The sequence below is a fragment of the Pipistrellus hanaki genome (genome assembly GCF_964339955.1).
Source record: "Pipistrellus hanaki genome assembly, chromosome: 3".
Lineage (NCBI taxonomy): Eukaryota > Metazoa > Chordata > Mammalia > Chiroptera > Vespertilionidae > Pipistrellus > Pipistrellus hanaki.
The window spans coordinates 156,335,279-156,350,799 of NC_140505.1; the positions used below are offsets into that span (position 1 = coordinate 156,335,279).

Genomic DNA, 15,521 nt, shown 5'->3' on the forward strand with positions numbered 1-15,521 from the left:
GCAAATGCAGTCTTAAAAGAATACTGATTATTAAATATCAATCCAATAGAATGATTATTTGTTGATGACAATGTGAATTTCCATAGTCCCCTGGGAAGAATATGTATCAACAACCTGTTTATCAGCTTGATTGGTAAAATAAGCAATTTTATGCTGATTATTAAAAATATGGAGATTTATAAGAAAACCATAAAAAAGGCCTACATTATGATCATACTTATGAAAATATATGCACATATGAATAGATACTATAGAAAGAAATGAATGGTTTTTACATTAGGATAGTGAGAATGTAGAGATTTTTCCCCCTTTTAAAACTCTCTTCAATGAAATCATGTTTAATAATAAAATTTTAAAATGTAGCATTTATAAAATTTAAGCTTTTCATGAGTAGTCAAAAAATGGCAGCAATGTTGATCGTTATTGTAACAACTGCTTTAAAACTTGTTTACATTAACATTTTAATGTTCAAAAATTATATAGAGTTTATGCTAGAAACTCATGAACATTTCAGGCACAGCTGTGTGGTGCACTCACGCCACCTGCTAGCACTCAACGGCACTGCAAAACTGGAGTCTAACCTGGATAATGCTCTGATTTTGAAGTTGAGTGGCATCTGTCATTATTCTTTTTTCCAAAATTCAAAAGAATCTTTAGGCCTTTCTTTTTTCAAGTTGCTATACTTTAAAGCACATATGTCAAACACAAGGCCCGCGGGCCAAATCCAGCCCGCCAGGCCTTGCAATGTGGCCCGCACCGCGCTGTCATCACTGCACTCCGCTGTCAGTTTATGACATTGTCAGTTTATGACTGTTCAGTAAACCATTCGGCCCGCGATTTAGGCTGGATTTTAGATTTTGGCCCCTTCTCTGATTGAGTTCGACACCCCTACTTTAAAGAATCAATATTGTACTATTAACATTACAACCAAAATAATGTTGACCTTTAATATACAAGGCTGTGGTTATTACATTTGTATGTTTCTTCAAATGCTCATATTTAAAAGAGCTATATTAATTGACCAATGCCTAAGTGTGCAAAATAGTTTTTCTATTTATAAGAATAGTGCAGTTAGTTAAAGAACTCTGGTATTACACAAAAGACAAGAACTGGTGTTTGATTTTTAGATTTGCGACTTATTGGCTAACTAACTTTAAACAATTCATCTGATTTTCCTGTTTCTTCATTTATAAAACAGAAAGGATCCAGAATTTTTGTTAGGAATAAGTCAGATTAAATAAAAGAAAGCACTTTTTTAAAGAATATATTTTTATTGATTTCAGAGAGGAAGGGAGAGGGAGAGATAGACGCATCAATTATGAGAGAGAATCATTGATTAGCTGCCTCCTGCATGCCCCCTACTGGGAATCGAGCCCACATTTTTCCAACACTCTATCCAATGAGCAAAACCAACTAGGGCAAAGAAAGCACTTTTTAAGTAAAGTCCTATACCAATATTAAGTTAGTTTTAATTCTGAACTACTTTTAAAATATCAAGAAATATGTACCATCTTTCCCTGAATTTAAAAACTTGAGTATCTCTAAATAATATTGTATAGTATTTGATTACCTTCACAATGTTGCTTAAGTCATGCCTTGAACTCCATGATACCATGAAGGATACCACACTGAGCGGCAGCAGTCAGTGGGTACAGTGAAATAAGTTGCCTGCTGCAGAGGAAGGACAGACTGCAGCTTAGGGCCCGTTCCTGGAGCAGGACTCCCGGACTACAAGAGGGTGCAGGCTGGGCTGAGGGACCCCCGAGTGCATGAATTTTCGTGCACCAGGCCTCTAGTTAAATATAATATAAATTTTAATATCTTTGGGAAATTTTGAATTCGTATTACTAAATGAAAAATACATATCATCCCATTAATATACAAAAAAGTAGATTGCACATACGCTAAATTGAGCTCTCACAGTCCATAGTGGTTATTTATAAGTAGTGGAATTACAGGTAATTTTATTTTATATTTCAAAACACTATTATATTGTTTAAATTTTCTATAATAAATATGTATCAGTTTTAACCATCTCTTACCCTTAAGGTTACTACTCGTGCTTTGGGGTTTCGAATAGATGGTCCTGCTGAAACATAATCAGCTGTGTCAATTTCAATTGGAAAATGCTTCTCACATTTTTCATCACTGTCTAGTGCAGCTGGCCACTCAGTGCAAAAATCTGAGAATTAAAAAAATTAAATTATAATTTTGCAAGTAAATTCTCATTATAATGCATGCTAGCAGACAAAACCAAATTACTGAGCAAGATCACTCTCAGTTTACAGGAAATGGAAGGACAAATTCTACTCTGGACTTCATAGATGTATCATCAACTCTCATCCCTTTTCTTCTTAGGTAAATCATATTAGGGAATTTAATTAAGAGAATGATTAAATAGTTCAGGTTTGGTGGGGAGCAGTTTGTTCAGTTAAAAGGGAACTGTGACTTGATGGAAGCTTATTACAGCTTTGAACATACCTGTTTTAATTCATCCTACCAACTTAACACCATACAGTTCAGAGGGCCCAGAGCAATACTGTTTTTGAAAAGGTAATAGATATTATTATTCAATTCCAAATGAAGATTTCTAAAGATAGCTGAGGGGAATTAAAAGAAGCTCTGAAAAAGCTCTAAGAGAAAACTGAGATATGATCAACAGTCTTTCAGATATAGAGTTGAATAGGGCCTCAAGATAAAACAGGTCCAAAAGCCTAGGTCAGCCTTAAATGGGTCCTTATGGTAATTCATGTTTCTTCTATGTGATTTCTGAGCCACTGTGACTAAATGTTAAGAGGTACAGACTTGTCCTCATTTTCAGGTAAGACATCTAGACTAGAGAGGAGGTGGAACTGGTCTGAAACCTGGGTCACAGTAAGAAATTCTAAGCAGTGTGAACATGACCCACTATCTATCTCCACAATACAGAGATATAAACTCAGGCCTCAACTGAGGAGGAAAAAAACAAAACAACCTTAGAAGGAAAGGAAATAGCTCCCCGCTTCTCATAGCTTTCAGTAATGAGGGACTCCACAGATAGGTAGTGGATTTCATTTTGCCTTATTCCTATTAAGTTAGGTCAGTGGTCGGCAAACTCATTAGTCAATAGGGCCAAATATCAACAGTACAACGATTGAAATTCCTTTTGGGAGCCAAATTTTTTAAACTTAAACTTCTTCTAACGCCACTTCTTCAAAACAGACTCGCCCAGGCCGTGGTATTTTGTGGAAGAGCCACAATCAAGGGGCCAAAGAGCCACAAGTGGCTCCAGAGCCGCAGTTTGCTGACCACGGAGTTGGGAGATAGAGGGAGGGCTCAAGCTTGGGATGAAAACTCCAGGCACTATCAGGTTCCCCTCAATGGCAACCTCATTCCTTAAACAGCCTCATTCTAAGGATAGCTAAAAGTAGCTGGTTCCAAAGGTCAAACCTACTAGACCTCAGAGATCCCTCTTTCTCCAAAAAAGCAGACTGCAAGAGAGACTGGTCACAATCATAGGCAGACACGGGAGCTCTTCTAGATGATGGTCTAAGGAACAGTGAAAGGTACTTTGCCAACAACACTTTCCCCAAGCTCACAGTTTTCTTACAGTAAGTATTTTATTTAGCTCCTTTTTAAGCTTTAATATCAGAGTCAGCAAAATGTCATTTTGGGTTAGAGAGACTTTCCAAGATCTGGGACTAACTATACGTTAACAAATAAGAATATACAGCTCATACCATTCTCTAAACACCCTATTTAAGAAAGATCAATACTCACACCTGAAAGGGAAAGAGAATATCTTTGCAATTAAGAACAATTTGAGCCCTAGCCGGTTTGGCTCAGTGGAGTGTCAGCCTACAGACTGAAGGGCCCGGGTTTGATTCCAGTGAAGGGCACATACCTTGGTTGCAGGCTCTCGGCTCTAGTGGGGGGCATGCTGGAGGCAACAATTGATGTCTCTTTATCCTGGTGTTTCTCTCTTTCTCTCCCTCTCCCTTCCACTCTAAAAATCAATGAAAAAATATCCTCGGGTGAGGATTAAAAAAAAAAAAAAGAACAATTTGACATTTAAACAAAAGAAATAAAATAACTGAGGTAATTTCATTCCTATTATGGACTAATTCCAACATCTTACACTATAAGATGCAACACTGCCTAGCAAGTACTTAATAAGAGAAACTAGTTTGGGGAATTTTATGAGTTACTGAGTTTGTACTGAATCTTTTTTTTTAAAACTCTGAATAAGTCATTTCAATCACCAGATGATAATTACAGCCTTTCTATTAAATGGCCTGATTACATGTTTAAAAGAATGCAGCCAACTGGAAAGTACCTAATAGGCCTCTATTAGCCTTTATTCATCTGATAGGTAGAGTAATGACTAGACTTCAGAAAACCTTGGTTTTTTACTTAACTTCTGCCACTGATTATTAAAATTTTGGTAAATTACCTAACTTTCCTGTACTTCAGATTTTCCATCTGCAAGTTAGATATAAAATCTAAACTGACCTACTTTGAAAGAAAACTGAGAAGAAATATTTGAAAAGCCTTTGAGTTATTTGGAAGATATAATCTACATCCAGAAACTGGCAGAAGTATAAAGGCAAAATTAAGGAAAGATTAAAACATTCAAAAGCACTGTAAAATATAATGCTACTCTTCCGAATGTGCTGTATGGAAGCCTTACATTTAAAAACTATAAAGCACTTTAGAACTATCTCATTACAATGATCAAAATTACAAATGCATACTTAAAAAATAATGTTTTTAAAAACGCAATTTATCAGTGCAATGCATTTGTCACCTAGACTTACAAAGGATTAAAAAAGTGATATATGATTTGTTTCAATGAGCACAAATTTGTGTCAGTGTAATGACTGTAGAGGGCAGCCTGGGAAGGCGCATTTTCCTTTAAATTGTCAGCTGAGTCCGAGCAACTGGCAGAGCCTAGGCTCGGATACACATTTCCCCAAGATGGCAGAAAGTGTAATCAGCCTGGCCTTCATATCAAGCCCAAGTGTTGGCAGGGGCGGGTCTAGATATGTAAATTCAGACAAGCAACAGGAATGCTAGGGCATACTTAAGAATGCAAATAAGTTCTTTTGATCCTAAGTTTTGGTGTTACTTTCTGGTATTGGGGGTATAAAATAAGTGCGCTGAGGGGTCATAGTTTTCTTCCTGCCTCTCCAGCAGACAGGATGGCAGCCCACCCACCTCCCAGCTTTAAATCTATCTCTGTGTAGTCTTTCTTTATTTCTAAATCCCTGGCCACCTCCACTTAGGACCAGTTCATTCATCTCTCTTTCCATGCTGGACACGGAAAAGGGAGATCCTTGCCATGTTTGGCCCCGCCGCAACAGGCCCCCGCAAATAAACAGGCACTAACAGATACAAAAACATATAACCTAAAGGGACTGAAAATCACCCTAATGTCCCCAAACAGAACACTATATAAATGAAAAGAGATAGAAGAGATTTTTTTTCTTTTCTCACCTCAAGAGTAAGATAATTATTCCTACTTTTCAAGACCTCTTTATCTCTTTTTCCTAATACCTTCTTAAAAATACATATTTTTAATGATTTTAGAGAGGAAGTGAGAGGGGGAGAGAGCAACATCTACGATGAGAGAGAATCATTTATCGGCTACCTCATGCACACCTCCTACTGCAGATCCAGCCCGCAACCCAGGCATGTGCTCTTCGCTGGAATCGAACCAGGGGCCCTTCAATCCTTAGGCTGATGCTCTATCCACTGAGCCAAACCAGCTAGGGCACAAAGGTACTAACTCTTAAATTAAACTATACATTCAATCACTAATAGTCGTGAATCTAAAACAATTCAAATTTGCTTATTCTAGATACAGTCCAATGAAAATGAGATCAGAAATTAAATTGGAATATGTACTTATTATAAGAGCATACATAAAATCATGAGCAAAAAAAAAAAGTTTTGTCCTTAGCTCCATGCATGTGGAAGATAGCTTCAGTTGTTATATTCAAGTCTTCAATTCATTTTGAGTTGATTTTCCTTTGCATGTAGCTACCCAGTTTTCGTAACATCATTCATTGAAGAGACTATCCTTTTCCCATTGTATATTCTTGGTCCCTTTGTCATAAAAATTAATTGACCATCCTTGAGTGGGTTTATTTCTGGGTTCTTCATTCTGTTCCAATGATCTGTTTTTTTATACCAGTAACAAACATATTGCTTTAATTACGACCACTTTGTAATACAATTTGAAATCATTGTTCTTAAGGTTGATTTGGTTGTTCAGGTTCTTTTATGGTTCCACACAAATTTTAGTATTGTTTATTTCTATTTCTATGAAAAATGCCATTGGAATTTTTATAGGAATTTTACTGAATCTATAGAGGCAGTATGGGCATTTTAACAATATTAATTCTTCCAATCCACGAGCACAGACTACCTTCCCATTTATTTGTATCTTCATTAGTTTCTTTCATCTTGATGCATAGATCTTTCACTTCCTTGATTAAACTTATTCCTAAGTATTTTATTCTTTTTTATGTAAATGAGATTTTCTTAATTTATCTCTCTGGGAGTTTATTGTTAGTATATAGAAACACAATTGATTTTGTATCCTGTGACTTACTGAATTTATTACTTCTAATAGTTTTTGGGTGAAGTCTTTAGGGTTTTCTATATACAATATCATGTAATCTACAATTAGAGACAACTTTACTTCTTTTATAATTCGGATGTCTTTCTTTTTCTTATCTGTATGTTCTGGCTAAAATTTCTATGTTGAATAAAAGTGACTTGTCCTTGTATTGTCCTGACCTTAGAAGAAATGCTTTCAGTTTTTTACTCAGAGTATAATATTAGTTGTGCCTTCATTATGTTGAGGTAGTTTGTTGAGAATTTTTCTCATCAAAGGATGTTGAATTTAATCAAATGTTTTTCTTACATCTATTGAAATAATTATATAATTTTTATCCTTTATTTTGTTAATGTGGTGTTATTGCACTGATTTACAAATGCTGAACCATCTTTCCATCCCTGGAATAAATCCAACTAAATTACGGTGTATGATCCTTTTAATGTACTGTTGAATTCAGTGTGCTACTATTTTGTTGAGGACTTTTGCATCTACATTCATCAGAGATATTGGTTTGTAATTTTCTTTCTTGCAGAGTTCATGTCTGGCTTTGGATTCAGGTAATGGTGGCCTTATAAAATAGATTTGAAATATCTGTTAATATTGCTTCTATATTTTGGAAGAGTTTGAGAATAATTGGTATTAATTCTTGTTTAAATGTTTAGAATTCACCAATAAAGCTATCGGGTTCTGGACTTTTCTTCATTGGAAGGGTTTTGATTTGATTCAATCTTCCTACTAGTAATCAGTCTGTTCAGACTTTCTAATTCATCATGGTTCACTCACGATAGTTTAAATGTTTCTAGGAATTTATTCATTTCTTCTACATTTTCCATTTTGTTGGTGTATAATTAATTATTCACAGTAGTCTTTTATGATCCTTTGTAGTTCTGTGATCAGTTAAAATGTTTCCACTTTCATTTATAAGTTTATTTTATTTGAGTCCTTTCTCTTTTGTTTTTGGCGAGCCTAGCTTATGGCTTGTGTATTTTGTTTATTCTTTCAAAAAAACCAGCTTTAGTTTCATTTATCTTTTCTATTGTCATTTTTAGTCTCTATTTCACTTCTTTCCACTTTGATCTTTGTTATTTCCTTTCTTCTACTAACTTTGGGCTTAGTTGTCTTTCTTTTTCTAGTTCCTTAATGTGTAAAATTAGGTTATTTGAGATCTTTCTTGTTTCTTAATCTAGGCATTTATTGCTATAAACTTCCCTCTTAGGTCTGCTTTTGTTAAATCTCATAAGGCTTGGTATGTTGTGTTTCCATTTTCATTTATCTCAAGATATTTTTTCATTTCTCTTTTGATTTCTTCTTTGACCCACTGTTTGTTCAGGGCATTTTGTTTAATCTCCATTAATGGTGAATTTTCCAGTTTTCTTCTTGTAATTGATTTCTAGTTTCATACCACAATGGTCAGAGAAATTGCTTAATGATTTCAGTCTTCTTAAGTTATTAAGACTTGTTTTGTGGCCTAAACTGATCTATTCTGGAAAATTTTCATGTGCATTTGAGGAGAAAGTATATTCAGCTGCTGTTGAATAGCGTGTTCCATAAATGTTATGTCCACCTGATCTAATGTGTAGTTTTTTTAAGTTCAACATTTCCTTATTTTCTTCTGTCTGGATGACTTATCTATTGTTGAAAGTAGGGTAGTGAAATCCCTTACTATTACTGTATTGCTGTTTATTTCTCCCTTTAGTTCTGTTAATATTGCTTTATATATTTAGGTGTGCCAATGTTGGGTGCATAAATATTTATAAACATTGTATACTCTTGATGAATCAACCCCTTTATCAATAGAAATGAGATTCATAATTTTGTGTTCAAAGTCAATTATGTTACAAAATAACCACTTACCTTTAAGAGCTTCACAATGCTTTTTAATTGCTACAGGAGTCAAATGCAAAAAATTGGGGATCTAAAGTAGAAAAATTTAAAGGACAAATTAGCCAACTGTCTTAAAACCATGAAAAAAGACAATATGCTCATACAATTAAATTATAAGCTCAACAAGACATCATATATAAAATGAGGTTGTTTCTTACAATATTAATTGTCACCGGTGTTGTGAATTCAATAAATAAATTTCTGCCTTAGCCAGTTTTGCTCAGTGGATAGTGTTGGCCTGTGGGCTGAAGGATCTCAGGTTCAATTCTGGTCAAGGGCATGTACCTCCGCTGCAGGTTCAATCCCTGGCCCAGGTCAGGGTATGTGCAAGAGAACCAACAGATGTGTCTTACAATGATGTTTCTCTCTCTCTTTCTCTCCCTCTCCCTTCCACTCTCTAAAAATCAATGGAAAAAAATATCCTCAGGTGAAGATTATCTAACAATAACAAAAAGGAAATTCCTTGAAATATGATTCAGTACCAAGTATTTTAAAATGACAACAGTGGAAAAAATTAATATCATTTATATAGTATTCTTTCTGCCATGAATCTACAGGTGTACACATTTCCCTTATAGAACTGAAAGGGCACAGATCATTATTTAATCATCCTAATTCCCTAGGATTACATAGCTCTGTGATACATTTTCCAGTTTGTACTTAATAGACATTTTAGAACTGAATGAATGAATGAAGCTAGCAAACCTTAACTGAACAATTTAATGAAGTTGGTAATATATACTATATGATGATCTATTAAGAGCCCACCTAATCATTCACAGGGCCAATTAGAAGTTAAAGAAAAGTCAGAGATTTAATTCCTTCAAATAAATAATTACATTTACTATACATTTCTTGAATAATGTTAAGCAACTTAAGAGAAATTTTAGTTAATTAGACTCATTTGGAAAGAAAGATTTGAACAAGCAGAAAGTTATTCCAAACATTTTGCAAAGAATCTTAAGTATTGATCAGAAAACGTTTATTTTAATCAAGAGAAAATAGTCAATGAAATTTTTCTATACTTGTATTTCTGAAGCAAAAAAAAAAAATATAATCTTAAAATCATAAAAGGAAAAAATAACAGCTAATGCTTACATAACATTTATATATGTACTGTTCTATGCACTTTGCATATATTAACTCAGTTAATAAACTTATCTAATGGCACTGACTAGAAATGAACCACTTCACTGGATGAAGTATACAGGTGATTTTTTAAAAATTTTTTATTGATTTTTTTACAGAGAGGAAGGGAGAGGATAAAGTTAGAAACATCGATGAGAGAGAAAAATCGATCAACTGCCTCCTGCACACCCCCTATTGGGGATATGCCCTTGACCAGAATTAAATTTGGGATCCTTCAGTCCACAAGCCAATGCTCTATCCACTGAGCCAAACCAGTTAGGGCTACAGGTGATTCTTAAAAGGAATGGCATACATTAAATGTTTGGATTCCTATGTTTATTAAAATGCCATTCACAATCAGTAGCATTATTACAAACATATTGCTACCCTCTCTCAGCAATGATTATTTTCTGAAGACTTTTCTTTAAACTAAGTTCACTTCTCCTTCACTAGAAAGAAACATTTGTTTCTGCAATGTTTGTTTTCTTAAAACATTCCCACTTCCAAATTTCATTTACCTCTGCCTTCAGCAGAAGATAACCCCTTCTCCATATTACCATCTCATTTTTCACCATCATCTTTCAGCAAAAAAAATTTTTTTTTTCCAAAAAGACTCATTTAATGATAAAGTTTGTTGATGATAATTCCATGGCATGTAAAAGGAAACCATCTAAGATATGCATTCCCAGACTTAGCATACTTATATTTTCTTTAAAAACTTCATTTATAAACACTGTGGAGGCATTTAATATGATCTATTTTGCTTCAAGCAATGAAGTTTAAGGATAGTAACAATAATATTAAATAATATTCTACCTTTTTGAACAGAAAGTTTAAAAATCTCTCTATTAAAAGTAAAACCTTCATCCCCCCTCATTCTCAATCTCAAATTACATTATTTCACTTTTCTTAGTTCCATTTGAAAGGTACAATACAGAAAAGATACAATCTATACTATAAAAGGGTAATATGCTAATTAGACCAGACGTCTTCTGGTCAAAGCCACAGTGGCAGAGGCTAAGGCAGAGGCGGTTAGGGGTGATCAGGTTGGCAGAGAAGAGCAGTTAGGACGATCAGGCAAGCAGAGGCAGGCAGGCGAGTGGTTAGGAGCCAATGGTCCTGGATTGCGAGAGGGATGTCCAACGGCCAGTTCAGGCCCATGGGATCGGGCCTAAACTGGCAGTCGGACATCCTCCAACGGGTCCTAGATTGGAGAGGGTGCAGGCTGGGCTGAGGGACCTCTCCCCCTATGCATGAGTTTTGTGCACTGGGCCCTAGTAGAAAAGAAAAAGCCAAAGGGAAACCATAGGACCAATTAATGGCATTCTTTTTTTTTTTTTAATCCTCACCTGAGGACATTTTTCCATTGCTTTTTAGAGGGAATGGAAGGAAGGGGGAGAGACACAGAGAGAAAAACATTGATGTGAGAGAGATACATCTATTGGTCGCCTCCTGTACCCACCCCAACTTGGGGCCAAGGATCCAGCTTGTAGCCAGCAACTGAGGAACACACCCTTGACCAGAAATGAACCCAGGATCCTTCAATCTGTGGGCTGACACTATCCAAAGAACCAAACCAGCTAGGGCAGTTACATTCTTAAATGCCTAGGATTCTTTTGAGGTTTTTTTTTGTTTGTTTGTTTTTCCCCCACACACAGATAATCAAAATATAGCATTCATTATTACCTGAGAAAAATGTTTAAATCAAACACAAGTCCAGCTGGTATGGCTCAGTGGTTGAGAGTTGACCCATACACCAAGAGGTCACTGGTTTGATTCCTGATCAGGGCACATTGCCCAAGTTGTGGGCTTAATCCCCAGTGGGAGGCTGAAGTTCCTCTCTCATCAATGCTTCAATCTCTCTCTCCCTCTCCCTCCTCTCTAAAATCAATAAAAACATATTTTAAAAAAACACACAAGAAGCTGCTATACACCGAACCTTGGAAGTATAAGAGGTGTAAGGGCAGTGGGAGGAGGATCACTGTTTATTTGAACACAGGTCTTAGCCAATGAATCAGTAACTTATCTTACCTTTAAAAGTTCTAGATTTCCCTCCTTTGCCATGGGCACCCCCATTTTTACTGGATAACCCATTCGAACAGGAAGAGGTACTGCAGAGGGCTTAAATGGTGCTGCAACAGGGTAGACACTAGGCCAGTCCTGGTCAACAGCCATTTTCTCTGTCCTAGGAGGTAGTGCCTAAGAAACATAAAACAGTTTAGTATTTTAAATATAAACACGTATTTTAATTTTAAAGCAAAAGAAAGCATGCAATTAAGAGAAACACTAGCAGAATTGAACATAGGTAAAATCTGACCTCCCACAAAATTGCTGCTGTTCAAATGAAAAATACCAAATCTACCTAAATATTTCTGTACTGTTTTCTCAAACTCTCTGGGGCAACAGAGCTATCCCCTTTAATAATACTTCCATCACTAAAAGCGTATCTATCTTACTTATTTACAAAGACTTATAGCAAAGTTTTTACATTTTATTTAAAGGAGGTGAATAACAATATATTTTGAAATAATTTTTAAAACTCCTTTTATGGAAGTCATTATGAGGTGACATCAAGAACTTGGAAATAAGTAAATTAAGATTAAACTAAATGAATAAACACATAATAAGAAATTATATACCTTGTAGGCCCAGGGAATAACTACATGATAGCTTAGTCAATCACAATCTCTCCCTCCCTCTCCCTCTCCCTCTCTCTCTCTCTCTCTCTCTTTGACGTGTGCAGACCACCAGGGGGAGGCATGGAAACGAAGAGAGGCCCCAGCAGGCAGGCGCTAGGGACCCTACTCATGTACGAATTTCATGCACTGGGCCTCTAGTATATAATACACTCAATTTAAGGGGACGACCAGCACATGGTTTAAAGAGACAAAATTTGGCAATACCCACCTAAGCAATACTAGTGTAGCATGTCCTGAAGCTAGTAATATTTATGAAAATGACTACATTAGACAATTATAATTTGATGCCATTTAATGTCCAATTAACATGCCTTTGTTTTGACTCCATGCCAGGTAACTTTATAATTTAGATTCCTCCACAGAGATGCCCACAGAGTGAGAACAAAATAGTAATATTCATGCACATATCACAGGCTACATGACTATTAAAAGCATCGTCAAAAATAATTCTATATTCTGGTTTAGGTACCTATTTCCTGGGAATATGTGGGAGAGTCTGTCTCTCAAAGATGACCCATTCTCAGGGTATTGACAAAGACCTGACCAAGACTAGAGTCAAGACTGTGGTAGTCACCAAGTGAACATCCCCTTATGAACCTTTCTTGGGATGTACCCTCCTGCCTCATTGTGAATGTCTTCCTCACTTTAGAACCTCAGAAACCATTAAAATAGTATATATTAGAGTATGTTAATTGTTCACCTTCCTTCTTGATGGCCTTTCCAATCTGGATGTTCTTTCTGTTGTACCTAAAAGACAACACAATAGTTACAGATAATTTTATAACATAGATTTACTCAACTGATAGTGTTCCCATGATCTGAATACAATTTAAAGTATTCCATAACAAAGAAACAATAATCCATTTTCTGTAAACTCAGAGATTAAAATCATCTTAATGAAAATGAAATGTCAGAAATAGTTAAGAAAATTCCAGTTATTATAATATGAAATCATCATATGAAGAAAAACTTTCAATGAATTCTAAAGTTCATAGTCAAATAAACTCACTTCCCCAAGTTAAAATATCTAGTTAGAAATAAGTATTTTGTGTCTTTAAAGATAAATGGTTTGAAAGGTTTTAATTTTAAGTATACCTGCTCATATTTGGAATTATTCTGGTTTTCCTACCAACAACAATAACAAAAAGAAAATCATTAAATTTTTCCTTTTCTATTATATATTAAAACTGCCAATGCTGATCCAAGATGGCTGCTCGGATAGGCACCTAGCCGCAGCCGCACACAACAATTTCAATAAAATACAACTAAAATATAAAATGGACATCACCCAGAACTACAGGAAAGTCGACTGACTGGAAATTCTACAACGAGAAGCAAGGAGAAAACCAGAAGGAAGCGCGGAGGAGCTGTAAAAGCCTAAGGTACGGAGACACGCGGCGCGCGGAGAGGACGGAGCCAGAGAGGAGGGAGGCCGAGTGCCTGGCTGGCGTTCCCTAGCGGGAAGCAGAGAAAAGCTCCGATTGTGCTGGGCCCCCAACTGCTCTGAACCTCCGTTCTAGGCCAGACCCCGGGGACCCAGGCTCATCCATAGGGAGCTGGGCTGTAAGGCGGAACCTGGGGAAGTGGCGAAAGGAGGTCCCAGAGGCGCGCACACTGTGCGCAGAGAAGGGCCGGCCGGCTGTGCCCTAGGACTGCCCTGGCGGGAAGGAGACAGGGGCTCCAGACTGCTCTGAACGCCACCTCCAACTCCACTTCCAACTGAACTGAACCCCAGTTTCGGGCCCATTGCGGGAGAGCCTACACTGTTTGGTAGCAGGCGAAAATCGAGGGCACCTTTCTCTCAGAGGCGCTTGCAACAAGTACTGAAGGACCCTGAGTCTCAGGAGTCGCATAGGGCGGGGCTGACGGAAGCCAAAGCTGTAGGCTCCACCCTGAAACTCCGCCCCATCAGAAAAGCTGTCTGCGAAAATGCCTAAACCAAATAGATCACAAACAAAAGAAATGGAGGACAAAAAGCGACTGGATATAGAGTTCAAAACCACACTTATAAGGTTTTTCAAGAGTTTCCTAGAAAAGGCCGATAAAATAATTGAGACCTATGAGGATATGAAAAGGGATCAACAAGAAATAAAGAATACATTGTCTGAAATAAAAAATATTATACAGAGTCCTAAAAACAGAATAGAAGATCGCAAGAATCAAGTCAAAGATTTGGAACATAAAGAGCCAGAAGACACTCCTCTGCAGAAGCTAGAAGGCAAGAGAATCCAGAAAATTGAAGATAATGTAAGAAACCTCTGGGACAACTTCAAACGATCCAACATCAGAATCATGGGGGTCCCAGAAGATGAGAGAGAGCAAGATATCGAAAACATACTGAAAGAAATAGTGACAGAAAACTTCCCCCACCTGGTGAAAGAATTGGACTTACAAGTCCAGGAAGCACACAGAACTCCAAATAAGAGGAATCCAAAGAGGACCACACCAAGACAAATCATAATTAAGATTCCAAGAGCAAAGGACAAAGAGAGAATATTAAAAGCAGCAAGAGCTAAGCAGGAGGTTACCTATAAAGGAGCACCTATACGATTGTCAGCTGATTTCTCAACAGAAACCATGCAGGCCAGACGGGAATGGCAAGAAATATTCAAGGTGATGAATAGCAAGAACCTACAGCCAAAAATACTCTACCCAGCAAAGCTATCACTCAGAATCGAAGGTCAGATAAAGAGCTTCACTAATAAAAAAAAGCTAAAGGAGTTCATCACCACCAAACCAGAATTATATGAATTGCTGAAGGGGGTTCTTTCAGAAGAGAAAGTAAATAAAGATAAAAATTATGAACAACAAATACGTAACTATCAACAAGTGAATCTAAAAACCAAGGAAATTAAAAAAAAAAAATCTGATGAACAATATTAACTGTTGAATATAATAGAATCAGAGGTATGGAAGGGGAGTGAACTAATGATTCTTGGGGAAAAGGGGAGAGGGGAATGTGGGAAGAGACTGAACATAAACTGTGCACCTATGGATGAGGACAATGGGGAGTGGGGAAAGGGCAGAGGGTGGGGTGGGAAGGGGGGGGGAAAGGAACACTTGTAATAATATGAACAATAAAAATTTATTTAAAAAAAAAAAAAAAAAACTGCCAATGCTATAATAACAAAAATTATAGCCATTCCTAATAAATCACATAACTGTAGAAGAGGGCAGATTACTTATATACAATATATACCTTTTAA

At 36.5% G+C, this 15,521-nt stretch overlaps 1 protein-coding gene across 2 annotated transcripts in view; it reads right to left on the reverse strand.

Annotated features, from left to right (window-relative positions):
* MRPS35 (mitochondrial ribosomal protein S35) overlaps positions 1 to 15,521 on the reverse strand; it is a 30,984-nt gene that overhangs the window by 11,937 nt on the left and 3,526 nt on the right. For both annotated transcript variants that reach the window (XM_084877256.1, XM_084877257.1), the window contains exons 2-5: positions 13,016 to 13,062; positions 11,648 to 11,815; positions 8,459 to 8,519; positions 2,043 to 2,182 (exon numbers count right to left, since the gene is read on the reverse strand). In XM_084877256.1, coding sequence (XP_084733382.1) covers positions 2,043 to 2,182; positions 8,459 to 8,519; positions 11,648 to 11,815; positions 13,016 to 13,062 — 416 coding nt within the window. The remainder of the gene's footprint in view (positions 1 to 2,042; positions 2,183 to 8,458; positions 8,520 to 11,647; positions 11,816 to 13,015; positions 13,063 to 15,521) is intronic.